This window comes from Gavialis gangeticus, unplaced genomic scaffold (genome assembly GCF_001723915.1).
Source record: "Gavialis gangeticus isolate Ggan-Ray unplaced genomic scaffold, GavGan_comp1, whole genome shotgun sequence".
NCBI classification, from domain to species: Eukaryota; Metazoa; Chordata; order Crocodylia; family Gavialidae; genus Gavialis; species Gavialis gangeticus.
In genome coordinates, this window is record NW_017729025.1 from 27965466 (window position 1) to 27992589 (window position 27124).

General features: G+C 44.4%; 1 protein-coding gene across 2 annotated transcripts in view; it reads left to right on the forward strand.

Annotated features, from left to right (window-relative positions):
* Positions 1-27124, forward strand: part of BEGAIN (brain enriched guanylate kinase associated) — a 310010-nt gene that overhangs the window by 276126 nt on the left and 6760 nt on the right. For both annotated transcript variants that reach the window (XM_019518557.1, XM_019518558.1), the window contains one exon: positions 22764-22871. In XM_019518557.1, coding sequence (XP_019374102.1) covers positions 22764-22871 — 108 coding nt within the window. The remainder of the gene's footprint in view (positions 1-22763; positions 22872-27124) is intronic.

The window sequence follows — 27124 nt, forward strand, 5'->3', positions numbered from 1 at the left end:
ACTCAGATGTAACTCACTGAAGTTCATGATAGCATATGAGGGATAAGCATGAGACAACTATTCCTTATGTAATGTACATTTGTCCTCTATGTAAAAATACATTGACCTTACCATTTAGACCTTAGGATGCTGATTCTCAAGCAGGATGCCAGGGTACCCTGGGGTGCCATGAGATTTTCTGAAGGGTGTTGGGAGGTGCAAGGAGAGCAGCAGGCATGAGGAGATAAGTGCAGCCTCAGGCTCATGCCTGCATAGACATTCCCCTGCTCCCACTGCCTGTCCCCTCCTTAATAAATAAACGGGTTTTTAAAATGGAGTGCTGCTCAATTCACAAACATTATGGAGGTGTGCCTTGAGTCAAATGAAGGGTACCTTGAGTCTAAAAAGGTTGAGAACCATTGCCCTATGGTTTATTCCTTCCTAGCTGAACATAATAATAATTGCACATAATTCACTTACACTTTCAGTCTTCTTTTAGTGTCAAAGTTCTTGTCACAGTTACAGGGTAAGGTCCCCTCTGAAGTCTGTGTGAATGCACCCTGTTAGATATTAGGAATTAGTGGGAGACTTTTCTCAGGATGCAATGGCCTGAGCTACCATAACCCGTGAATCAGTTTTGCTACCTGACCCCAACTGGGTCCAGTCAGACCTACAGTTCCTACTTTGGGGAGCTTTTTGACTTGTAGTAAATACAGATCAAAGAGTCTTCTTAAACCAAAGCTTTTAATCCAGTTTAATCTTAACAATTGGAACAACTTTCAAAATAATTGAAAACATATTTTAAAGCAAGAAACAGCATATGTGCATGTACCTAAGGCTCACTGTCTCTCTCTTTTAGAAGCCTAAGAAGGACTTACTACTTCAGATATAGCAACATGGTCTATCTCTGTTAGTAGTCTAATCCTTAAGAATAATTCCCATCCTTGTGCGAAGGAAACTTTTCATCTTCCTTTATGTTTGATCCTGTGGATTCCAGTCTTGGCAAAACAAGCCTTAAAATTGACAACAGCCAAAGTAGTAGATTCTGGAGTGGTCAAAAGAAAACTTTTTTTTAATCTATATTCATTGTCTGGCTTTCGTTGCCAAATATCTGCTATTAAAATAAATCAGCATATGTATACAGCAGGACTCAACACTCTCAATACCAGATAGCATACAGTGTCCAGCTTCCCCACACCATTCATAGTCCAAGGCAGCTTAATAGGAAGCATGTCATTAAAATTGCATGCACTTTTTTTATGAACATATGGGCACATCTACATGTTCATTAATGTGGTTTTCCTAATGTGCATTAAATTTAGTACCACCGGGCACTTCTACACATGCTCCAGGGGTGTGGGGGGGGGCAATGCTTTAAATAGAGGGGTTCCGAGAGGCCCTCTAATTAAAGTGCTGATGTATTTGATAAGCTTTAGTTCAGGTGCCCCTCCACCGTTTTAAGTGTGGGGACGCTGATACACGAAACACAGGAGGCTGCTGCAGCACAGCAATTGCCATGCTCCAGCAGACTTGATTAATCGAGTATCTTCCACTGTGCTGGAATTCCAGTGCATCGGAGCAGCCTTGGTGCTTGTGTATAAGCACCCTCCATGATGAGGTACTAGAAAAAGGTGCATTAGGCTATTTTAATGTGCATTAGTAAAAGCGTATGGTTTTTTGTGACACTTTAATGCACCTTAAAATAATCTAATGCACAATAAAGTGCACATGTAGATGCATCCTAGATCCCCTAGGGAACAGCTCTTCTGTAAATGCTCCCTTCTTTCTTAAATATGTGCTATAGAATGAAAGAATGAAAGAGGTAGAGAGGAGAATTCCACATATATTCAATGTCAAATAAATGTTACTACCTCTACCAGAATGTGTGCTTTGGAGGAGGAATTGATTCAAAATAAACTGTATTATTTGTGTGTGTCTTTTGTTCTACTTCTCTTGGAAACAGCTGTATCTAGATGGGTGGAGGCATTGTTTGTTTTGTTCTGTGTTTTTTCCCAAAGTAGGAAAGGCATGTTGTTGATCTGACTCATTGGTTTCATGTATTATTATTCGTATGTGTGGCAGCGCACCTTTGGGTGCTTGCCACTTTAAGGGCTGGAGCAGGCAGCAGCCAGGTGCTTGTTTGCAGCGGCATCGGGGCTGGAAATGGGCAGTCTCCCGCATTTTCCACCAGTACAATGTATCAGCAAGGTCATGGAAGGCGAGACTGGGCAGATGGCCCCATAGAGACAGGTGGGCAGGCCAACTTGATACTCTGCCCTAAGCTTGCCCCCTTGTCACAATATGCTTTATAGTAGCATGTAGCTACTAGTGCGGTGTGCCACTCTGCTACATTCTGTACATACCCACAATTCAAGACAGTTCCTATACTAAAGGCTTACCAGCTTGAAAGTTGCTGTGAGAGATTCTCCCTATGTCCTAAAAAGCAAGGCTAATGACCCAGTGTGGTGATTTTTAGTTCTTATAAGAATTTAATACTTATTCAGTCTACATATCCTAAGTAACATTTGCAAGATAACTGAAATAAGTAGTTGCCACTACTGAAATAAGTAGTTGCCACTCTGTGTTACCATTTCAAGAAAGAATAAGAAAACTTTGAATCTAGCATTTAAAAATACCTAAAAAATGTTTCAAAATATCTATTGATATGAACTGAACATCTGTGTAATCCCCATGGTGGCCATTTTTTATGCTAATTGCAATGGAATAAGAACTTTGATGGTGTATATCAAAGCAAGAAGATCAGAGCTACCAACAGGCACACTGAAATTAGCAGGCATTTCCTCCATCTCTTTTTAGAAACATTCTTTTGGTTACCCTTGGCCATCTGGTTTTCACCAGATGAATATACATGCTAAATTATGTCTGTTAAATTGAGAAAAAAATACAAAACTTGTCTAAAAAGAGCCACAGATAGTTTCTGCTTTCCTTGTTGTACCTCTGTGTTTGATGTTCCTGTTGTAGTAGGCTTTATCAAGCTGTATCCTCTTTTGTTTCATAGTCACACTTCTAAATATTTGGGTTCAGATTCTTAGTAGATATGAAGTGGTATAATTATATTAGCTTCATTGGCACTGTCAAGATATACCAAATGAGGAGCTTGCAAAAAGATTCATTATAGATCTGTATTATTGAGAGTTATATGAGGTCCACTTTTATGATAATATGAGGTCCAGTCAAGAGATCAGAAACACTGGACATTTATAGACGTGCTCCAGTAGGTGGTTGGGGTTGGGGAGTGCTTTAATTAGAGTGGCTCCGAGACCTGCTCTAATTAAGGAGCCCAAGGAAACTGATACGTGTAACACTGGAGCCTTCTGGAGCATGGTAATTACAACACTCCAGCAGACTCAATTAATCGAGTCTGCTCCGGCACATTGTAATTACAGCGTGTCAGAGCAGCCTCGCTGCACGTGTATAAGTACCCACTGTTATCTCAGAGATAAAGACACAAGGCCCAAACTTGTTCAGCATTTAATTAGGAGACCCTGGGTTGACTTATGTTGACAAATAGAAACTGTGAAACTCAATGGTTCCATATGGCTAATTATGCAGTATGGGTCTGTAAAAAGTAGACCTACTCACCGCTGAATTTACATCATATCAGGACACAACTCTCAGGGCAATCACTATCTAGGACAACCACTGTCACTAGGTGTTATACAGCATTACCTACTGTGTCCTAGTGTAACAATGTAGGGGAATGAAACCTGAGGAGCATAAGTAACACTCAAACAATACAAGCTGAAGGAAGAAGTTCATAGAAGCCTAGGGCAGATTCACCAAGGATATGATCCCAGCTCCATTGAAGTCAATGACACAATGTCCACTGACTTGGGAGGAACTAAGATTTCCCTCAGAGTATCTACATAACATTGTGACTCATTTAATTTTGCTTTTACAATCTTCCTATGATTAAATTGTGAACTCTTCTCTCTCTCCTAAGCTATACTCCTATTAATTGAGATGTTGGCAAATGTTTCCAGAATGTTTGCTTATTTATTGCAATATGTTCCCAGATCTCCATGATCAGGCTGTATTTCAGGAAGTTAAGTTGGTGCTGCCACCTAATATTCTGCATAATAACCTGAAAGCCTCCTTATGTAAAACTAAAACATAAAATTAGTAAGTATTCAAAAAGGAGTGTATTTTAATTGCTACAATCACTGGACTAAGTTATAGTACACAGAAGAGTAGAGAGAAGAAGCTGATATTTTTCCATAAATACAAAAGACAGATGGCTGGTTGATGCTTCATTCAAGGATTTTTTTGGTAAGAGGGATGCTGGGTAGTCTATAAAAAAATTAGGAAGATTTTTTTGCATATCACGTACAGAAACATAATCCAGTCAGAAGGCCTCCTAAATCAATGAGCTCAGTTTCCTGCAGTTACAGGCAATCATTTATTGAAGGAATCTCCAACATTACCAATTCAAACTAGTGAGACTGCAGCTGGAGTACTGCATCCAGTTCTGGGAGCCGCACGTCAACAAGAATGTGGAAAATCTTGAGAGGGCCCAGAGGAGAGCCACCCATATGATCAGAGACTTGCAAGGCAAGCCATACGAGGAGAACCTGAGGGACTTGGGCCTCTTCAGCCTAAAGAAGAGAAGGCTGAGCGGGGACTTGGTAGCAGCTTACTGCTACATCAGGGGAGTACATCAAGAGCTTGGTGCCCATGGGGAAGACCAGAAGTAATGGATACAAACTCCTGGAAGACCACTTCAGGCTCAGTTCTAGGAAAAACTCATTCGTGAGTCGGGGTGTCTAGATTGTGGAACAAACTCCCTCCAGAGATGGTGCATTCACCTACCCTGGAAATCTTCAAGAGGAGACTGGAGGGTCACCTTGCTGGGGTCACCTGACCCACAGTTGTCTTTGCTGCCTAGTGCAGAAGGTCTGGATCCGATGAAGTTAGTTTCATAGTTGATAGGATCAGAAGGGACCTGAGCAGATCATCAAGGCCAACCCCCTGCCATGGGCAGGAAAGAATGCTGGGGTCAAACGACCCCGGTTAGGTGATTATCTAGCCTCCTTTTAAAGACCCCCAGGGTGGGAGCAAGCACCATTTCCCTTGAAAGTGGGTTCCAGATCCTAGCTGCCCTGACTGTGAAGTAGTGCTTCCTGATGTCCAGCCTGAACCTACTCTCAGTCAACTTACGGCCGATATTCCTAGTTAGTCCAGGTAGCGCTCAGGGGAACAAAGCCTCTCCCGTTCCCTGCTGTTCCCCCATGGTAAGTTTATAGACAGCCACCAGATCCCCTCTCAGCTTTCTCTTCTGGAGGCTGAACAGGTTCAGATCCTATAGCCTCTCTTCATAGGGCCTGCCCTGCTGTCCCCTGATCACGCAAGTGGCCCTCCTTTGGACCCTCTCACTGCTGTCCACATCCCTCCTGAAGTGCGGTGCCCAGAACTGGAATCAGTACTCCAACTGCAGCCTGACCAATGTCACATAGAGGGGGAGAATCACCTCCTTGGACCTGCTCGTGATGCATTTGTGGATGCATGACAAGGTGCATTTGTCCTTACTGACCGCTTGCTCACATTGGCAGCCCATGTTCATCTTGGCATCAATAAAGACTCCAAAATCTTTTTCTGCCTCTGTGCTGATGAGAAGGGAGTTCCCTAGCCTGTAGGTATGCTGCTGGTTCTTCCTCCCTAGGTGCAGTACCTTGCACTTGTCAGTACTGAAACCCAACCTATTCTCATCCGCCCACCCCTGTGACCTGTCCAGATCTTATTGTAGCCTGTCCCTCCCTTCTAGCATGCTCACTTCTCCCCACATCTTAGTGTCATCCATGAACTTGAACAAGGTGCTTTTCACCCCCTCGTCCAAGTCTCTGATGAAGATGTTGAACAGTGCGGGCCCGAGGATCAAGCCCTGGGGAACCCCACTGCCCACATCCCTCCAGGTCAAAAATGACCCATCCACCACCACTGTCTGGGTGTGGCCCTCCAGCCAATTAGTGACCCATCTGACTGCGTAGGCATCGACGCCACAGTCACCAAATTTTGTGATGAGAATGGGCTGAGAGACAGTGTCGAAGGCCTTGCTAAAGTCCAGAAAGACTACGTCCACTGCGACACCTGCATCCAAGGATTTTGTGACCTGGTCATAGAAGGCAACCAGGTTGGTCTGATAGGACCTGCCTCTAGTGAACCCATGTTGGTTGCCCCTAAACATAATCTTCCCTGCTGGTCCCTCACAGATGTGTTTTTGGATAAGGGGTGGTCCCTTCCAGCCCCTTGCAGTCTATGAATTTATGAACTGTCATATGAACCTACAGAGCACAATACTAAAACACCAAGAACATCCCACAACATGGTTAAAAGCAGAGGACATAAGATTCTACCTGCCATTTCAATGACAAATAATTGGTTCATATATACTCAGAACATTCTAGAATGTAATATGGAGCATTGGTTTTCTGGGGAAAGGAGAAAGGGAATGAAGAAGGGTGGAAGTTGCCAGCTTAAGCTAAGGGAAAAATTCCTTCCTGATGGCAAATTTGGCAATCGGTATGACTCTACCCAAAAGAACAAAACCCTCCAGCCTGAACCTCTCTGAATTTTCTAACTACTGGCAGGAGCATCAGCACCTCACCTTTTCTTTAACTAACTTTTGAATGCTTCAGAGAAAGGTGAAAAAATTCCAGAAGCCTTATAAAGAAAAGATATCACCTCTACCATGAATTCTGATTCCTTTTGCCTCCAGACCAATATGGCCCAAGTGATATTACATATGCCTTCTCCCATAGAAATTATATTGTGCCATCATAATGGCAACAAATTTGAATACTGTGCCTTCCAAGGCAATGATTGACTTCTGGAGAGCATGTGTAGTCCACTCCTGAATGAATGGCTTGTTCAGTCCCACTAGACTGGAATTTCTTAAACAATTAATCAGAATTTTTACAAGCATTTTGACCCATTTTTTGTCAAAGATTCACTAGACAGTGTAAGGGAATAGGAACTGGGAGGCACAGCTCTGCCATTAACCTATTGGGTGATCTGAGGCAATTCAGTGAATCTCTCTGTGCCTCTGGTTCCCCTTCAATAATATAATAATGATGATACTTCCCAACTTTGGTCAAGTTTTTGAAAGTCTTTGGATGAAAGACCTAAATAAGCACTAATGACACTACAATTTTCGCTACAACCTTAGTTAGGCACCTAGGTTACCTATACATTGCGTGATGAGTTAGGTTGTGAAGAATGAGATGCCCAAAAACCAGCATGCTGAGATAGGCTTGTCTTAGACCCAATCCCTGTCAAGAATTCCAGTGCCTTATTTGAGATGCAGGGAGGCACTTAGTCCTGAATGGGATTCACAGCCATGACCCCTCACCTGGAGTTAAGTGACAAAGCTATCTCTTCATCAAAGAATACCTCCAGAAGAGATGGCAGTGACACTCGGCTTCAAAGTCACGCTCACAATGCACGCTCTGCCGAGTTCAATGAATCTTGTATTCTTTCAAGCACGTGCATGTTGGGCATAGATACAACAGGAAAGGTAAAAAGGATATCTCCCCCACCCCCCAGAACAGACTACACAGTTTGATGAGTATTTAGTTAATCTCTGGGAAGGTAGTACATGAGGGTTCAATCCCCTCCATCAAAGGACAGGTGGGACAGTACCACCACCTGTGGCTGTGATTTAAAATATTTGCTCTGTTTTGAAAGAAAGGTTGTAGGTACATACTTGGGGAAGAAGGCTGCTGAGCCCTGCAGGAGACATGTCAGTACCTGAGGAGTTGCAGGGCTGAAGAGATACCAACTATCCTTGGAATTTCCCTATTGACTGGCTTTAAGTAGCTCCACACTGAGCATGCAGGCTTTAGGTAGCTCCCTAAACAGTGTACTGGTTCTCTATGATTAAAGTCTGAGTCACTAATTCTCCCCATACACTGGGTTCTAGGTTCCATTCCAGGGCCCAGACATCTAAAGTGAAGTACTGAAACACTCAGCATTGCAATACTAAAGTCCTCATTTTTGGATCTAGTCCTTTAAAAAAGCACAACATCTATTTACTTCAAAGTAAAAGTATCAGAAACTGACCCTAGCTGACTTGATTACTACCTAGTAGTTAGAAACATTACTAAAATCATTTGCAGGAGCAAACTGTTTCACTCTTAATAATTATGCAGGAGATTTTCAAAAAGCAAAAAGGTAATTAGGTGCTTAATTCCTATTGAAAATCAATGAGAATTAGGCTTCAAACCACCATGTGTGGCTTGGCAATGACTCCTTTTGAATAGTTAAGTACACAATACCAGTCCTAGGTGCAATATAAAAGCAATTTAAAAATACCAGCAAACATCAAGTGTTCCCAGCATTCACACTATTACCCTTTAGAAAAGCCTATTATATATTATTATTAAATAACCATTGAGTTATTGTATAAAAGGGGGAAAATAAAATATTTTCTGGTCGTGTTTCAAAAAAAGTGACCCCTACTCTGTTTTGAAAAGAAGAGTTGTCATGCTGACCTCACTTAGCCTAGTCATCAAGCCCAGTTTAAGAAATGCCCAAGAAAATTCAGCAGGCTCAGCTGGCTGTGTGGGGCCACAGCTGCTGGAGGGCAGGCTGGACCTTGATTGACAGGGAAAACCCTGTGCAAAGCTGGGGAAGGCATGCCACCAAAAGGGGCCAGCCTTGGCTTCCAGGAATATAAACCTAGGGCCTGAGCCAGAGCAGGCAGTTTGACCCTGCGTGCTGAATGCTGAGGAGCTCCTGAGGGAGATACCTGCAGTAGATGGACTAGCAGGTGGCCGAGTTGTTCCCTGGAGCTGCCCAGAGGGAACTAAAGGGAGCTGAGGGACCTGTAGTGAGGTAGTGACCCATAGCTGGGTAGATGCTGTTGTTGTGTAGCAGGGGCTTTTGTTTATGTTGTGAATTAGGCTTTATACTGGAGGCCCAGGCTGTGGCTATGGAGGAGGTCTGGAGGCCATGGAGGGTTGCCTAGTAGGGCATTTGGCATTAGGCAGCTTAGCTGGGATCAAGGACCAGAAGGCTAAGGGCTGGAGAGGCAAGCAGCCTAGCTCAGGGTCAAGGACCAGAGGGTTGAGGGCAGAGACCATAAGGGCAGCCCAGCCTGGGGTCAGGCACCCTGAGGGCCAGGGCTTACCCAGACCAAGGGACACAAAGACCAGGGCTGGAGGCCTGCAGCCAGAGGAAAGGGAAGCTAAAGCCAAGAGAACTGCGGCCTCTACGAGGGACAGAACAGTGTACAAATAACATGGGTGTGGCTGCAGGCATGGAAGGAGGCCATGAACTTAGCCATAAAGGCAAATAGGACGTAAGGAACTGGTACACAGACAGAAAGAGAGAGCACCTTGGGCTCACCAGCCTCTAAGGGCAGCCTCCCTTCATCAAGTTTTACAACAAAATATGGCAGGCAAGGAACCGAGATGGGACCCTGGGAGTGAGGGCAAGAGCTAGGCAGGGTTGAGGCAACCACTAGGGGACATTATGGCAACCCCTGGCACCTTACCTGTTACAATGACAAAGACTTCCTTTTTATTTCACTGAGTTTGGGACAAGCTTTTTGGCCCCCTGCTATATTCGTGATCATGTTTTAAGTAGTAAAGTTTAAGCAACCTAGAGATATTGGGACAGTATCAAGTCGAACAATAAGAACTCATTACCCTTCTGGCAGTGGGGTTTCTGGCTGCCCTGCCTTGCTGCTCCCCAGCTGCAGTGAGACGACTGTTAAACCCATAGCTACTGCTCAGAGGTTCCCTCAGCAAAACCAGTGTCTGGAGCACTGGTAGACACAGCTTCAACTATGTAACCATAGTGCTTCTTCCTAGAGCAGTGGTTTCCAACTTCCTTAGAAACAAAGCACCCCTCAAAAAATGCCAGCTCTTCATTTTCACTTATTTTTTGTGGCCAAAAAGAATAATCTTCAGTTGAAAAGAACTCAGAAAGACCACAACAGCTCAGAATTTTTAATACTATGGGTTTCTACTTGAAAATTCTGGGTTTCTTTTAAGAATCATATTTTCACACCTAACAGTGCTAACGTTGTGTAGCATCCCATGGCAGCTTCAAAAGGATTTCAAAAACACTATGGCTGAGAATCACTGGTCTAGAACAACCCTAACCCTAAAACAGAGCCTACAGCATCTCCTCAGCTCCCTAACTCAGGAGACTGAGTCAAGAGCTCAGAAATTACCAGCTGAAAGGGGAGCCTCTAGGCCATGACAACAGAACAAAGAGTTTCAGCTTTTGATGAATGAATTTGATTTATTTATTCAGATCTAAAATTATAAACAGATGCCTATAGAAGGCCATATTTGGTCTGGCTCTCTAACTAATTAAACAGTATGATGGAATCCCAGCTACACTGAAATAATCATCTCAACTCAAGCACTGACAGGCCAAGATGTACACAGACTCATTTTTATCCCCTTTTTGTTAAGGGAAACTCATCCCATAGTTTTCTGCAGAAATCACAGAATCATAGAGAATTAGGATTGGAAGGGACCTTGGGAGGTCATCTAGTCCAACCCGCTACTCAAAGCAGGACCATCCCCAAGTAGATCACCCCAGCCAAGGCTTTACTAGCTGCGTCTTAAAAACCTCCAAGGTTAGAGAGTCCACAGCCTCTCTGGGTAACATGTTCCAGGGTTTTACTACCCTCCGACTGAGAAAATTCTTCCTAATATCTAACCTAAACTTCCCTTGCTTCAATTTGAGACCGTTGCTCCTTGTCCTGTCATCTGTCACTCCTGAGAACAGTCTAGTTGCATCCTATTTGGAAACCCTCTTTAGGTAGTTGAAGGCTGCCATTAGATCCCCTCTCAATTCTCTCTTCCGTAAACTAAATAAGCCCAGTTCCCTCAGTTTCTCCTCATAAGTCATTTCCCCCAGCCCCCTCACTATTTGTGTTGCCCTCCACTGGACTCTCTCCAATTTGTCCACATTCTTTCTAGTGCAGGCCCAAAACTGAACACAGTACTCCAGATGTGGCCTCACCAGTGCTGAATAGAAGGGGATAATCACTTCCCTTTACCCGCTGCCAGCACTCCAACCAATGCAGCCCAGTACGCCATTAGCCTGCTTGGCAACAAGGGCACACTGTTGGCTCATATTCAGTTTATTGTCCAGTGTAACCCCCAGATCCTTTTCTGCAGAGCTGCTGCCCAGCCAGTCAGCCCCCAGCCTGTACTGGTGCATGGGATTGTTCTGTCCTAAGTTGAACTGCATGAGATTTCTTTTGGTCCAATCCTCCAATTTCTCTAGGTCTCTGTGACAGGGGACATCTCTCGGGGCCAGGTCTTATGTTGGCCTGCCCACCTGTCACTATGGAGCAATCTACCTCGTCTCACCTGCCATGATTTTGCTGTTCCTACAAACATGGTAAATATGGGAGACTGCCCATTACATTCCCCAATGCCAGGGGGCACTATCTGTGGCTCCATTCCTCCCCTACACTGCAGCCCATGCTTTGTAGATGGCATCCAGGTTAACATTACTCCCAGTCTGAGACCGGAGCAAACTGAGTCCAAAGTTGGGCTCCACACACACACAGATTCACACCACCTGCCCTCTCACAGGAGGCCTCTTCTACTCCACCCCTTGTCACCAGGGCCTCTGGCATACTGCTCATTACCAGGCCACACTCCACTGCCCTGCACCTCCTTGAATGGCTCCTCGTGGGCCATCAGGCTTCACTATACACTCATAGTGGCCTCACCACACAGAGCCTTCAGTTCCCCTACTCTACATGGTCCGGCTATGCTCTTCTGCCAAACCCTGGGCTAATTCTGCCCCAAGCCTCTCATGGGGCACAACTTCTCATGGGGCTGACCCTTGTGCTGTCCTTCAAGTTTACTCCCATTCAGCCCTACTCAGTGCGCCCCTTAGGCTGTCCTTCAGGCCTACTCCAACTTCAGCCATACTCAGCCCCCTCACATGCACAGCCCTTCAGGCCTACTCGCACTTCAGCCCTACTCTGTGCGGGGCCTCCCAGTGCTCTCCATGCTACCCCTTCTGGGGTCTCCAGGACCTCATGTCCCTGCTGGGCTCAGGCACCTACACACGAACATACCTGGCCCCACTACTCCCCCAGCTGCCTCTAAAACCCACCCAAAGGTTGGGGCTGGGGTTAAGGCACCCCTCCTCACCTCTCACCAGGGAAGTCACTGGCCTTTCCCTGGCATTTTCTGGGGACTCTGGCACCACCAGGAGCCCCAGCAGGGTGCAGTTTTAGGTCATACCCGGGACCAGGAGCCTCCAAACCATCCCCATAAGCTCCTGCCCTTACCTCCAAGGTTGTTCATGCTGAAGATCAGCTAAGTGATGTTTCTGCCTCCCCTGGCAGCAGCAAACTGCAGCCTTTATATGCCTTGTGTTCAAAATGGCTGCCCTCAGCAGGCACCTGGTAGCTGCCTGCCTCTGCCCTTAGAGTGGCAGGCACCTAAAAGGTGCCCTGCCACAGTTTCCCTGAGGGAACCAAACCCTACCCTCCAGCTTATCCACGACTCCCCACAAGTGGTGTCATCTGCCAACTTGCTGAGGGCGCACTCTATACCAAATTCCAGGTCATTGGTGAAGATACTGAACAAAATTGGCTTCACAACTGACCCCTTGGGCACTCCACTTGATACCAGCTGCCAACTAGGCATTGAGCCATTGATTACTACCTGCTGAGCCCAATGCTCCAGCCAGTTTTTCTATCCACCTTACAGTCTATTCATCCAGCCCATACTTCCTCAGTTTGCATACGAGAATGTTGTGTGAGAAACTGTATCAAAAGCCTTGCTAAAATCAAAGTACACCACATCCAGTGGTCTCCCTACACGCACAAAGCCAGTCATCTCATCAGAAGGCGATCAGGTCAGTTGGGCGTGACTTGCCCCTAGTGAATCCATGCTGATTGTTCCTAATCACCTTCTTCTCCTCCAAGTGCTTAGAAATGGTCCATGATTTTTTCCAGCAAATGAGTTGAGGCTGACCAGTCTGCAGTTCCTTGGATCCTCCTTTCCCCCTTTCTTAAACATGGGCACTATGTTTGCCCTTTTCCAATCATCTGGGGCCTCTCCCAATTGCCATAAGTTTTCAAAGATGATGACCGGTGGCTCTACAATCACACCAGCCTACTCCCTCAGCACCCTTGGGTGCATCCCATCCAGCCCCATGGACTTGTACATGTCCAGCTTTTCTAAATAGTCCCTAACCTATTCTTTCGCCACTGTTGGCTGTTCACCTCCTCCCCAAACCATGCTGCCAGGTGCAGTAGTCTGGGAGCTGACCCTGCCTATGAAGACCTGAGGTGAAAAAGGTATTGAGTACTTTAGCCTTTTCTACATCCTCAGTCACTAGGTTGCTTCCCCCATTCAGTAAGGGACCTGCACTTTCCCTGATCCTCTTGTTACTGACTTACTGTTCTTCTGCCATACTTGCTAGTCTTCCTACACATCCGGATGGTTAGTTTCTGTATTCTCAGTCAAGGCTTCTCTCCTGGACTGCTTCCCCCTAAGACTGGCTTCCCAGAGGATCCTGCCCATGAGTTCCTTCAGTGAGTCAAAGTCTGCTTTTCTGAAGTCCAGGGTCCTTACTCTGCTGCTCTCCATCTTTCCTTTCCTCAGGATCCTGAATTCAATCATTTTGTATCACTGCTGCCCAAGTTGCCATCTACTAGTACATTCCCCACCAATTCTCCCTTTTTGTGAGCAGCAGGTCAAAAAGAACATGACCCCTAGTCAACCGCTCCAACATATGCACCAGAAAGATGTTCCCAACACTCTCCAAAAACTTCCTGGATTGCCTGTGCACTGCTGTATTGCCCTCCCACCAGATATCAGGGTGATTGAAATCCTATTCTACAATTGTGCTTTGCAATATGCCTGGGTGTTTACTCAGTCAGGATCAAGGTTAAAGTAATCTCCATTGCCCTGGAACAAAGAAGATCCTTCCAGCTTCCTTCTTCATCAGAGTGTATTGCAACAGTCTAATCCTGAGGTAATAGACCCATGGGTTACAGTGGCCATGTCCATGCATGGCAAGAAAGGTCACAATCTCCTATCCATTTGCACTTGGTTAAAAAAATGCTAACTATCCCCCTCTGAACTAGTAGATCTCTAAAATGACACCCTACTTTGCCTTCTACTGACCTTCAGACTAGCACAGTAACTTACCTCTCACTGCTCATGGATGGCACCATGCTCAGCTGAATGAGATATGCTGTAATCAATTACACAAGAATGCTTCTCTGACCAAGTTAGTCTATCAAGTGCCACCCGGCCCTGCCTTCTAGGTCACTACGGTAATATGAACATCAAAGACAAACTAGGGATATAAACTTCATCCCTAGATTACAAATGCTAATACAGTGATTCTCATCCAGGGTTCCAGGACAGCCTGGTGTGCCACCAGGTCCTTTGAAGGGTGTTATGAGGTATGAGGACATAAGCAGATAAGCCAGGCTCAAGCTTGTCTCTGCCTGGATGATCCACCACCCCTATTGCCCAGCCCCTGTGTAAGGAGGCAAGAACTGTAATATATAAATTAGTTTTTGAAATTGGGAGCCACTTAATTCAAAGAAGTTATGAACGGGTGCCTCAAGTCCAGTGAGGGGTACCTCCAGTCCAAAACATTGAGAATCACTGTGCTAATGATAGACATGCTCCTTGAATTAAAGGGACTGATGTTACCTCCACCATCTTCTCCAAATGCACCCCATCCCTATAAGTCTTGCTTAAGTTGAGCTTCCAGTAGCTCACTCTCATCCTTGCAACAACAACTAGATGCTGGCTGAGGTACTAAGTTACAATGACGGGGTCACACAACACAGATGCATGCATCAGCCTAGTGAACACATACTACCCCTAATCCCTTATCCACTCTGATACAGTACTGTTTTGAAACAATGGACAAATACCTATGCTAAAGTAAAGCTGCGCCAATTTACATTAGTGGCCCTATCTAGCTACCTATCTCCCACCCCCAGGGCAGTAGATATGGCCCACACCTTCATGTCTAAGCATTGACTTTGATAGTATAATTTATAATACTTAGAAAAATATTAGCAGTTTTAATTTAATTTAAACTTCTTTTTTTTAAATCACATTTAGGAAAACACCAATTCTTGTAAATGTCACCCCCAAATCTGCCAGTAACACAAATAAAATAGAAACTAGTGCCAATCAGCTCTATTCAGTGTAATGCCAGGTGCTGTTTCCAGACCATTTTTATCTGGTCCTCCTTTTTTATGCAGCCCTAAAACACGTGATGCAAATTTAGTCATATACAGACCCTCCCAGCTTTGTACAATGTGCTCAGCCCAGCTCAATTCTGCTAGAATAACACCTGCTGAATTCAACTATACTGAGAACAAGTGAGAGAAGAACTGGCATGAGAACTAATCAGCTGCAAGGAATGTTGATTCACTTGTGCCTGTCACATACACAGATATGTCAGATGTTGAATATGCACACATGTGAAAGATTAAATCAGTACATTTTTGGCACTGGATTTAAGATTCATACACCTTGATCCAGGCAGACCCACCCCCTAAGACCTAGCATGACTTCTCCATTCAATAATAGGCAAATGTTATTGCTACAGTGATAGCAGATGAGACTAATGCAGGCAAGGCAAACAATTCCATATCTACCAGTCCTAAGGCTGTCACAGAGGGAAGGTAGATCTGGCCAGTACATGAGCTTTACCCTGTGGTTCTTTTTTGAATGTCAGCAGACAGCAGCCTGGAGGTTGAGGGCCAAGGCCACCCCCTGCCCCAACCCCCGTGGGGTGAGTGAAACAGGCTAGTCGTGTGCCCTCTGTCCATGGTGGCCTTGGATTCTAGGGCTGTGCAAACCTTCGGTCGCTGATTCGATTCGGTGGAGATTCGGCCCAATTTGGTGGCTGAATCTCCAAATCCGAATTTAATCAGGAGACCCTTTAATTTCTCCAAATCAAATTGGAACCCTCTGAATAGATTCAGAGAGATTCGGAAAGATTTGATGATTTGGACATAGAAACAGATTTAAATGGTTTTTTTGACATACCTCAAGGTACCAGGCAGCTCGTGAATGCTGAGATGGTGGGGTGGATGGAACGACCCACAGGAGCATAGCGGGGTCACCAGCACGCTTGGCAGCAGACCCAGAAGGGGACCAGAAGCACTTCTGGTCCCCTTCTGGGTCCACTGGAGAGTGCACCAGGGGCCCTCCTGCCCCCGTTCAGTGACCAGTGCCTCGTGGATCTGAGGGACCACCCAGTGTCCCCCCCGTGGCTGATTGCCAAGCCAGGAGGGTGCAAATGGGCCCCCAGTGTGCTCCCCAGTAGACCTGAAAGTGGACTGGAAGTACTTCTAGTCCACTTCCAGGTTCACTGCTGAGCACACAGGGTGGGGCCCCCCACGCTGCTGTGGGACACTCCATCCACCCCACCATTGCAGCATTCACAAGCCGTGCATGATACCTTGAGGTATGTAGAAAAAACATTTAAATCTGTGTCTGTGGCCGAATCACTGATTCTCTGAACCAGCATAGAACCTTCAAATTGAGATTTGGCCGAATCAAATTGGGGACAGTGATCCGAATCAATGAATCGAATCACTGCCCCTGATTCAGGCCAAATCTGAATCAAATATGGCCCATTTCACACACCCTTATTGTGTGAAATGGGCCTCTCTCAGGGGACTCTGCTGCTCTGAAATCCCTCCTTCTGATGACTCTTCATCTCTAGACATCATTGATTGGTTTCCCTGTGGTCATCATACTGTCCACGTTCCATTTTGTCAGCATGTTCCTTTGTTTCAACAAACCTATCACATGCACACGTCTTAATTTGGTTATTTACTGGTCTTCTAATTGGGCTGTCCACCAAAACCAGAAATCCCAAGGCCTTTGCAGCTGGGCACTGTGACCTTGCCAATGCAGTAGAGCCCCTTACCTCATGTTATGGAATAATGTGGTACATGTCATAAATTTCCCAACCTGTGTGCCTGCTGGCTTCAGACACAGTGGGTCTTGAAGAAAACTTTGTCACCAGCAGGCTTTAGAAACCAATTAATCCTTGCCATTGCCCTAGACCATTGTTCTAATTGATATCTACTATACCTACAAGCCAAAAGCAAGCCTCTAAATATCATTTTCTAGCCACCAATCCCCTTCTTGAAGGTCTTACACCTTCATATCATAAATGAAACAATCAAAGGAATTACCTGGAATGATTCATGAGATTGTGGACCTCCACCAGTCATCCCAGGAAAAGTCTGACAGCATTCATGATCAGGGGCTCCAACGGGCTGGATGTTGTGATGAATCCCTAACCATTGTTCAAATGTCATCCATACCCACTCTGACTCAGCCTTTTGCCTCAGCATTCCCTAACCCAGCAACAGGGTCCTAGCCAATCGAGTCTTCCATACCGGGGCCAAGGAATGTATGGCCCAAGATGCCTATTAAACCTTTACTCAGTATTCCCGGCAGCATTCCACTCAGCAATCAGCAGCTGTCCAATTGTCAAGATGGATGTTTAGATCAGAGAAACATCCGACGATCAGAATCTTTGGGGACCAGGCATATTCCTGTCAATTTTATCCCCCCCCCCCCCATACAATGGGCAATGCTTTCCTCATTGTCCCAGATGGACTGCTCATGATGGCTTAGTGCCATTGTAGCACCGCCAATGCCCCTCTGTCCTGCAAGAGGCTAGAGAAATGCCAAGAGTCGGGGCTTTCCTGCAGAAACAGCATGCCTGGTTTCCATCAGGATGCTACCATTCCACTCATTTTTCCAGAACTTTGCACAAATTCTGAGAATTAATAAAGCTACATTGTATTCCTACTATAAAAAGCTTAAAATAAATATCTAGTAGAAGGAAAGCAAAACAAAGCAAAACAAACAAACAAAAGGATGACAATAAAAACAAATGGTCAATCCAGCCTTCTCAATCTTTGGCATGGTTGAACTATTTGAGGCCCTGGAGGCAATGCTCCATATGACGCACCAAGGCTAAGTCACTATGCCCAGCTGCCAAGCCCTTGGAATTTCTGGTTTTGATGGATGGAGCAAATTAGGAGGTTAGGTAAATAACCAAATTAAGATGAGTAATGTTATGGGTTTGTTGAAACAAAGGAATATGCTGACAGAACAGAACATGGACAGTATGATGACCACAGGGAAACCAATCAATGATATCCAGAAATGAAAAGTCATCAGAAGGGGAGAAACAATACAAAAGAAAGGATTTCAGAGCAGCAAAGGTCCCTGAGAGGGGGACCCAAGGCCACCATGGACAGAGGTTTCATTCACCCCATGGCTTGGGGCAAGCCTCGGCCCTCAACCTCCATGCTGCTGACTGCTGACATTCAATAAAGAACCACAGGGTGAAGCTCGCGTACTAGCCAGACATACCTTCCCAATGTGACAGCCTTAGGACCAGTAGGTAAAGAATCATTTGCATTATTCTTATCTGCTATCATTGCGTGTAGCAATAAAATTTGCCTATTATCAAATGGAGAAGTCATGGTCAGTCTGAGGGTTTGGGTCCACCTGGAACAGGGTATCTGGGTCTTCAATCCAGTGCCAACACATATAATAGATTTCAGGTAATGTTTTGAAAAGCACCTAACTAATTTTAAGTCTAAAGGACATAATCTCAAAAGTCTTGTGTTGCCTTAAGATGTCAAATATGCATAGCTGAAAAATTACCCTTAAATCCTTTCCTCAGAAGTTACTTAGGGACAGATTTTTTAGGGGTATTTAGACTCTCAGTGTAATTTACAAAAGTGCAACCTCTGTTGAAATCAATGGCAGTTAAGTGCCCAGGCATTTCTCTAAATCTCACTAAGTGCCTATCTGCATCTTTCAGTACCAAAATACCCTTTGATCTTTAGAATCTCAAGATTAAATTAAATATAATGGGCTTTAGACTTCTTCAGGCCCTTTAGAAAGCAGTTCTCAGATGGTTCTGAAAATATTATCCTTTGGTATTCCATCACACACGTATTCAAGCCATCACAAAAACTGATGCTTGCTAAGAATCTTGTTGGAAATCTGGTCAGAGAGGCCAAAGATGAGTTTTGATTATGGAGAATGGATTACCCTCTTAATGGCCATTTCAGGTGAGGACTATGGAACAATCCGAAGAGTGTGGCACTGAAAAATCACTGCAACTTTACCTGTTCTGTTCCTGTATGGTAAATCAATAAGAAACAATACCTGAAAACAGGCACCAAATTCACCTAGAATAGATCATTTTCAATTTTTTTTTTAAAGAACTACTTAGTATGTGAAGTTTGCCACAGTTCAGTTTAATAATCACTTTTTATTGTAGATTCATACTTCACAACCAAATAATTAACCTTGATATTTGTTTTGTGTCCTCAGGACACACAACTCCCATTGCTGTCAAGCAACGCTGAGCTAGACTGATGGAAGACTTTCTTGACTCTGTCATATTGACACACACAAGACACTTGGGAAATTTAAATATCTGATACGGTTTGCCTGTTGGAGAAAATGCTTCACAACATATTTTAAGAAATCTAGAGTGAGAAGTGGGGTCTTGAACCCATTGCTAGAATGAACAATCAAAACAGACTAGATGTCGGTTAGTGTTTATCCTGACTAATCATCTCATTTATTATGCTGCTTTTTAAAAGATCTTACCACAGCATTATTGGGAGCTTCATCTTGGTGAAGAAGCAGTGGCAACCAGTGCAGACTCAATTAATCAAGTCTGCCGGAGCATGGTAATTACTGTGCTCCAAGAGACTCCAGTGTCACGTGTATCAGCGTCACCACACTGAAAAATGGCAGCGGGAGCACTTTAACTAAACCTCATTCAACAAACTTCACTTAAGGCACCCCCACTGCCATTTTTTAGTACAGGGACGTTGATACATGTGACGCTTCAACTACTCTCGGAACCACTCTAGTTAAAGCGCTCCCCGCCCCCACGCACACTCCTGGAGCACGTCAATTAATGCCCCTACTAAATAGAGCACTGATTCCCAAACGGTGTGCTGCAGACCAGTGATGTGCTGCAAGAGCAATGGAAGTGTGCTGTAAGATTCCCCTGTGTGAGGAAGTAAATACTTTCCTCCCCACCTGACGCCCTGAGCCTTCCCCAACCATTCCAGCAGCCTGCAACTGCTCCTCTGGGGACTACTGCTGTTGCTTCTGCTGCCTCCCCCTGCCCTTCCCCACCCAACAGCCTCTATGTCAGCCCCACTCAACTCCCCACACTCCCAGCAGTGCACCCTGCTGTGGAAGGACAGATGCACAGACAGAACCATAATTTGCAGCCCAGCTCATTCCTTCCATTCCTCTCATGCCCCAGGTCCAGCAGAACAGGCTGTGGGGGCAGTTGCCAGCATGTGAGACCCTTCAGGAGCAGCCTCAGCAGCAGGGGCACCAACTTAAGTGGCACCAACTAGATTACCAATTGTCAGCTTTAGCCTCACGGCCTCCCCCCTCCATGTTTTCTGAATTAAGATGTCTCTCGGTAATATTCAGCTGGGATACCACAACATTCAGAAACATTATGGAGGGGGCCTTTGAGGCTAAAAAGGTTGAGAATAACTGGTGTAGGAATTAATCCTTTGCTTAAAGAAAGATATATTTGGTGTCATTTTCTTAACAATACATCTCAGCTCTGGCAGGGGAATGGACTAGGCAATGTTTTGAAGTATACCTTTTCAGCAGGCAGGGGTGTAGGGAGCTCATGGAGCACCTGGGTGGGGGGATCTGAGGCTATGCCAACCACAGCTGACTGGGGAGGGAAGCCCCAGTCTCCCTAATCCCCAAATACATTGACATGGTGCTTCACTGCCTGGTTTCTATGGCCAGACAAAGGCAGCACAGATTTCTCCTGCTGCTGCAAAGGCTGAAGGAGGTGAGGTAGAGTGCTATTCCACCTGCTCCACTCACCTCCCACCCCCCAGACACACTGATTTGTATGGCACTGTGCTGCCTGGCTCCTATGGCCGGACAGTAGTACAGAGCTTTTCCTGCCATGGCAGACTCCTGGCATGGGCGGTGCTCCCTCATAATCAGTGCCTGAGATGAGTTCCCCCTCACGCCACCCAAATGCCCCTACTAAGTTATGCTACTGTTTTCCAGTGTAAGAGTGAAGCATGCTGCCAATTTTAGTCCAGAAAAAAGTGTGCCCCGGATATCAAAAGCTTGGGAAACACTGGAATAGAGTGAGGGACTGGAGTCCTACTGGGTTCAGAGTCAGAAGATTAGGGCTCATAGTTGCCTGTGAGACCTTGGGCAAATCACTTTGAGTGAAATTCAGAAGTACTTTAGAGCTTAAAGTACAATTTTGATACAGTTTAAGTCCCTAAGACAAAGAGACAATTCACAAAAACCACACCTGACCCCCTTGGGTGCCTCCGACTCCATGGGTGCTTGCATTTTCACCAGAAATCTACTTAGAACACCTAAAGTTCAGCTACTTGAGCAAACCTAGAGGCACCACCATCTTGGCTAAGATGAACATTTAGGTTCCAATCTCCCACCTAAAGTCATTTGGGAATCTCTAACTGGTTGTCCTGGTGCCTAAGTCCTCAGAGCAGTTCCATTTATAGGTGTGTTCCAAGCATGCCTAACACCAACTTAGAATTGAATTTGGCACCAAAAACCATATTCATAATGGTAGTTATGTTGCACATCTTTTATATAATAGTCTAGTAATTACAGCACTTGTCCAGGCAGTAGGAGCCTTATATGTTTTGGTTCTTCTCAGCCACCAGGAGAAATCTCCCATCTCCCAAGAAGTTACCCTGGCAGACAGGCTATAGGCAAGTCTGGGATGTGGCTACTCCCCACCACTCCTGTTGTGGCTAGTCAACAAAAGGGATGGAGAGTAGCACAATCCCAACCTTGCCTGAAGCTCAGTGGTTACGGGAAGTAAAGGATGCAGATTTGATGCTAGTGGGAGATGCTGAGAAAGGACACCTGGGTTCTAGGCCTATTTCCTAGACAAGAACTTTAACCAATAAGCCAGTACACAAAAGGTGGACAATGATGACAACACCAACACCATGCCAGTCATTTGCAAGTAAAGGGAGAAACTTGAGCAGCTAAAGCTAAGCAGGAGTTTGAGTTTCATATTCCAGTTGTACATAGGGTCTAACTCACGCTTTTGGGTAGGCACTCCTCTGCAACCTAAGTTCAGGAGAAATGTAGAATTTCATGTACTTCCCACACTTTGTTCAGAATTTCCTACTGGTTGGCTTAAACATCACCCACTCAGACCTTTTTTTTTGTTACTCCATAGCATGCTCAACCCCCTTGAAATTAACACAATCAATCAATCAATTGGACAAACCATTCATTTTAGAAATAGATACACTTGTTGGTCTATTTTTGACAGCCCTCAGATCAATTGTATTCTGGGATGCCTGCAGCTTCTCCAGCTTGATGGAAATGGAAACCAAGGATGTGACACGAACAAATTTTGGTATATTGGTCAAGGAAAATCAAAGTCCTCCCTAGGCTTACCCTAGCAGAACCCATTTTCAATGAAGCTGGATTATCATCATCATCATTGTTGTCTGTATTAGTATTTAACATTAGTTCTTTTTCTCTTTTTCTTAATGTGAAATGCATTTGGCCTCCACATTATCACAGCATATTCTCTAATGTGCTATGTAAAAGAAGCAACTGATCTGAGCTGGAGGGAAGAATACATTGTTCATGTTATGCATCTTGGTTTTGAAAATGGCATCAAGCTTTGAGGAGTTTTCTGGAATTATATTACAGTGGAAAAAATACTGATTGATCCATTTTTATACACAGGGTCAACATTATGAAGAGGAAAAAAGGGCTTTAAGCCATGAAATAATTGCGCTCAATAATCATTTAATAGAAGCCAAGGTGACAATAGATAAGTTGTCAGAAGACAATGTAAGTATTTAATTATGGATGCCTCCCAAGGTCGTATATGAAAGCAAATTAGGCCACATAATTTATATAGAATTAAAGATTAATTTCCTATTCTTTACATAAAGTGTGACTTGTCAAATTTATAATCAGAAATGTTGCTATGTTGGAAGTTTCTCATTACTCTATAATGTTAGCTTTTCTTACATTTCAGTTGTTGTGTTGTAATAACTGTTACTACTGGTCTTTATACCCCAAATTTGGAGAATTTAACTAAACCGCATTCTATATTACTATAAACCAGTTTCAGCATACTTCCCTGAAACAAAGGTCCCAAGATAGTGTATGAGCAAATCCTGCTCTGCACCTAACTATTAGTGTCTGCATGCAAATTATAGTTATATGGGAATGAGTATGGCAATAAATAGTCACATGGCCATAAATTTGTTTCCGCTAATATAATTTCTTCACTTCCCAGTTTTTCTAGTCATTGATTCCTAGAATAGGACTCTTAGGGTCTTGGTAGATGTTTCATTTATGTCACAATTCACCTGTTAGTCACACCATAAATAGTAATCATGCCAAATGTTCAGGAAATTAATGGTGCAACCAAACAAGAAACAAGTCATAAGGATGTTCCACATATAATGTGTAACATCTTTGTGGCTGGTTTCTATCATGCCTTGAATTGAAAATGTGGCAGGGTAAAGCATCATAATGCAGACCAATGTCATGTGCATGGCTGAACTTTAAGTTTACCAGCTGACACAATGACATCCCTGGTTCTTAACTGTCCACACCTCAAGTTAACACCCCTTCTCATTTGCACCTTGTGGACAGCGTTCCCTCTAAGCTGTGCGGTGTGCACGGCTGCGCAGGCATGCCTGGCAGCACAGCCTGAGCACTCCTGCGCAACTGCACATGCCACACAGCTTAGAGGGAACGCTGCTTGTGGAATGAGAAGCTGGGAATGGGAGAGCTACCCCATCATTTTTAGGTGCCAGAGCATTGAAAGCCCATCAGCTGAAACACTCCCCATACATAAGCAGGCTGAAAGCCATGTAGTGCAGCCCTGCACCATTAGGCTTTCAGCCTGCTGCCACACAGGGAGCCTATCAGCACACTGTCAAATTGAAAAGTCACCGCTGGAAGTCTAGCATGAGGGACCGGTTTCCAATGCCATGCTTTCTTCGGCACCCTTTGAACGTTTAAGTGGGTAGGGAGCCTGGCATTGGGGACTGAGTCTCTGATGATGGGCTCCCCACTGTGACAGGGCCAACCTGGAAGGTAGCCTCAGGCTTCACCTGCCAGCTAGTCCTACACTTCCCTGGTCCCCTTATGATCTTCTCCCTCTTTATGCTCATCTGCCATGCCTTCACACAAAAAACGTTTCTGGAAGAGATGTCAGAAAAGGAAAATCCAGTGCTAAGGCTCTGGTGCTCCCTCTACCACTTTTTCTCTAGCAGTTCTAACCATGGCCATACAGGGCAAGAATCTTGGTCCCCAGCTGCCCCTATAGACATACCCATGCCTCACATGTTTGTCTCAGTCCCTGTTTACTGGATCTTCTGACTGTGCTTGTTTCAGTCTCAGGTCCCTGAGGCCTCAGCTTCACCTCCTTGGGTCTCAGTTCAGTTCCTCTATCCTAGCTCTGGATCTCAGCTCCATGGTTCTTCCCCCTCTAGTTGGGCCTCAGCCCTGTGGCTTTGGCCCCTCTCCATTCCAGCTCATTCCTTGCCAGAAAAAAAACAAAAAGAGAAATGGCACTGTACAAAACACTCGGCTATGCAATCTATTGCCCACACCTCACAGCCACTCCCGATAAATAATAAATAATGTTTATTATTATTATGCTAATAAACATAACAGGACCTGCACTGGGCATATAACCAGTTCTGAACAGAAGTCCCAACCCCCGCCACCCTGGGTAATGTGAACAATCCTCAATCCAATACTCCCCACACTGGTGCACTCACTCCCAGCAGGCAGTAGGTCATCTTCTTCTGACTGACTCAAGTTCTTTCTGTCTTGAAGAAGATTTCTGTTCTCCTCCACAGCCAGGGCCAGAGTGTCCCTCTGCCCTGGACTCAAGTGCAGCCTGACCCCTGCTGAAGCCCATTTAACTGTGCTGTTCACACCTCCTGTTCCTTGCAGCTAGATGTCTACAGGCAGCAGTTACTCCACTGGCTCTATATTACTCTTTCCTCTTCCTTCTAGTAACAGAGGGTAGGGATCTCCCGTTACACCACTCACCTGTGACACAGTTGGGGATCTGATGTATTTTATCCCAGATCCTAAAAATTGCACATCCTGTCTTTGCACATGTGGCATGGTAAGATGCACAATTGCTGGGATCCAGGATAAAATTCATCAGATCCCCAACATGCAATTAAATCAATGTCTGCCAGGGGGCCCAACGTCACTAAGCACCTCTTGTCTGAGAGAGGATTGTACATGATTGACTCATCTTCGTCATTGAGAATTTAGGTTCCAAATTCTGAAATCCAGGTTATAAATTCTAAACTTGGCTCCAGAATTTTTCCTTGGGGATAGTTCCTTGTATAATTCTTTATCTCCCTTTACTGTAAAACGAACACAGAATATCCCTTTCAACTGTCACCACATCTCTTTACACACAGTGGGGAATTAGCATGTATTTGGAAAGGGGCAAAAAGGTTGTGAAATTGTTCCATTGTACGTACTTAAAAGGCACTGGCAAAGGGAGAAAGACTGCATGTTTTAATACATTATAATACCACTCCCTAGCTAGAGGTATTAAGCAAAATATTTATATTACAAAAGGCATTATATTCTCATTAGTACTCTTTAGTGCCTTGCATTCAGTGTTTTATATGCAAGCTCACATGCTGATTTCTGACTCTTAATCATGTGAACTTCAAGAATACCCGCATTAATTTTAACAGAAAAAAAACATGTATCTAACATCTTACCAGTAGGAGCATGGAGCTCACAGTCTGTCCCTGAATTTGTAACACACTTAAGGTATAAGAAAAAATAGGATAAATGCATTTGATATTTTAACATCTGTACTAAAAGAACTATGTAATTACAATACTCTAACTCAGTTTTTAGATGCACTGGTACAAATCCAGAAAAATTCCACTGAAATAAATGGAATTATTTCAAAAGTCCAATGAAATTAGATATTCCCCCGCCCTCATCTGCATTCTGGAAACTCCACTGGCATCAGTTGGAGGTATGAAGCATTGTGACAGAATTAGATCCAGCATGTGAACTAAGCCGAGTTCTCAGTTTTCATGATTTGAAAAGACAGCGTGGATTGAAACAGAACATGAAGCAATCAGTTGTTGCTGCTGCTTTTGTTACTCTTCAGCATTCATGTTACTATTGAGCTAGAGGATATGGACATAAAAATAACTAATGGTTGGGTAAAAGCAGGAAAAAAATTAGTTCATATCAGGTGGTCCGTGATAACAGTAGGCTGTTTCTCTGTAGCAAGTGGAAGTTATCCCATCATAATTTACTCTCTGTTGAAAGCAGGGGAAATTACCCTGGTGTAGCTTTTACATACCACGGGATAGTAATGTACAACCAAACAGTTCCCACCCAGCCAATGATGCTCTGAAGTACCATCCCTCTTTCCTCTTCAGTAACTTGTTTGTATTCCATACGCTAAGACTGAGACCCATAAGCATTTCCTTGTGCCCCAGAGTGAATCGCAACAAAAGAATTCTCCCCAAAGTTAATGGAGCAATGGCAGCTAAGAGATTGTGATTGAATTTGATCAAAGATCTACCCCATAGATCTTCAATATTATAAACAAGGATTAACTGGAAATGCTATTGAAAAACAGAACTTTACCTGTAAAGGTATTTACATTCGCTGCTATTTCTTCAGTGGCTGATATTTTCCCCATTCCCCTGAATGCCACTAATGAATGACACCTAAGCTTTAGCAAACATGTGAGGGAATGTGAGAGAAACCTACTGATCAATTATTGCTCTGCTTGTGCCCTTCTGGAGCTGATTTGAATTAATATTATATTAAAGGATATGATTAATTCCAATGAAGTCATGTATGCTTTCATGTTGCGAACAAGATACATTCACTACATTCAACTTACATGTGATTTTCTTTGTACTTTTTTTTAAAGATGCTAAAAATAGTGTCAGCATTGTATTCTGTGCTTGCCATGGCAACATCTTCACAGAGGAGGAAATGCCCAGTCTTGAATTAAGAGATGAGCCTTTGGAGTGATTTCATTCTTGCTTAATTGTTCCACAAGGAATTTCTAT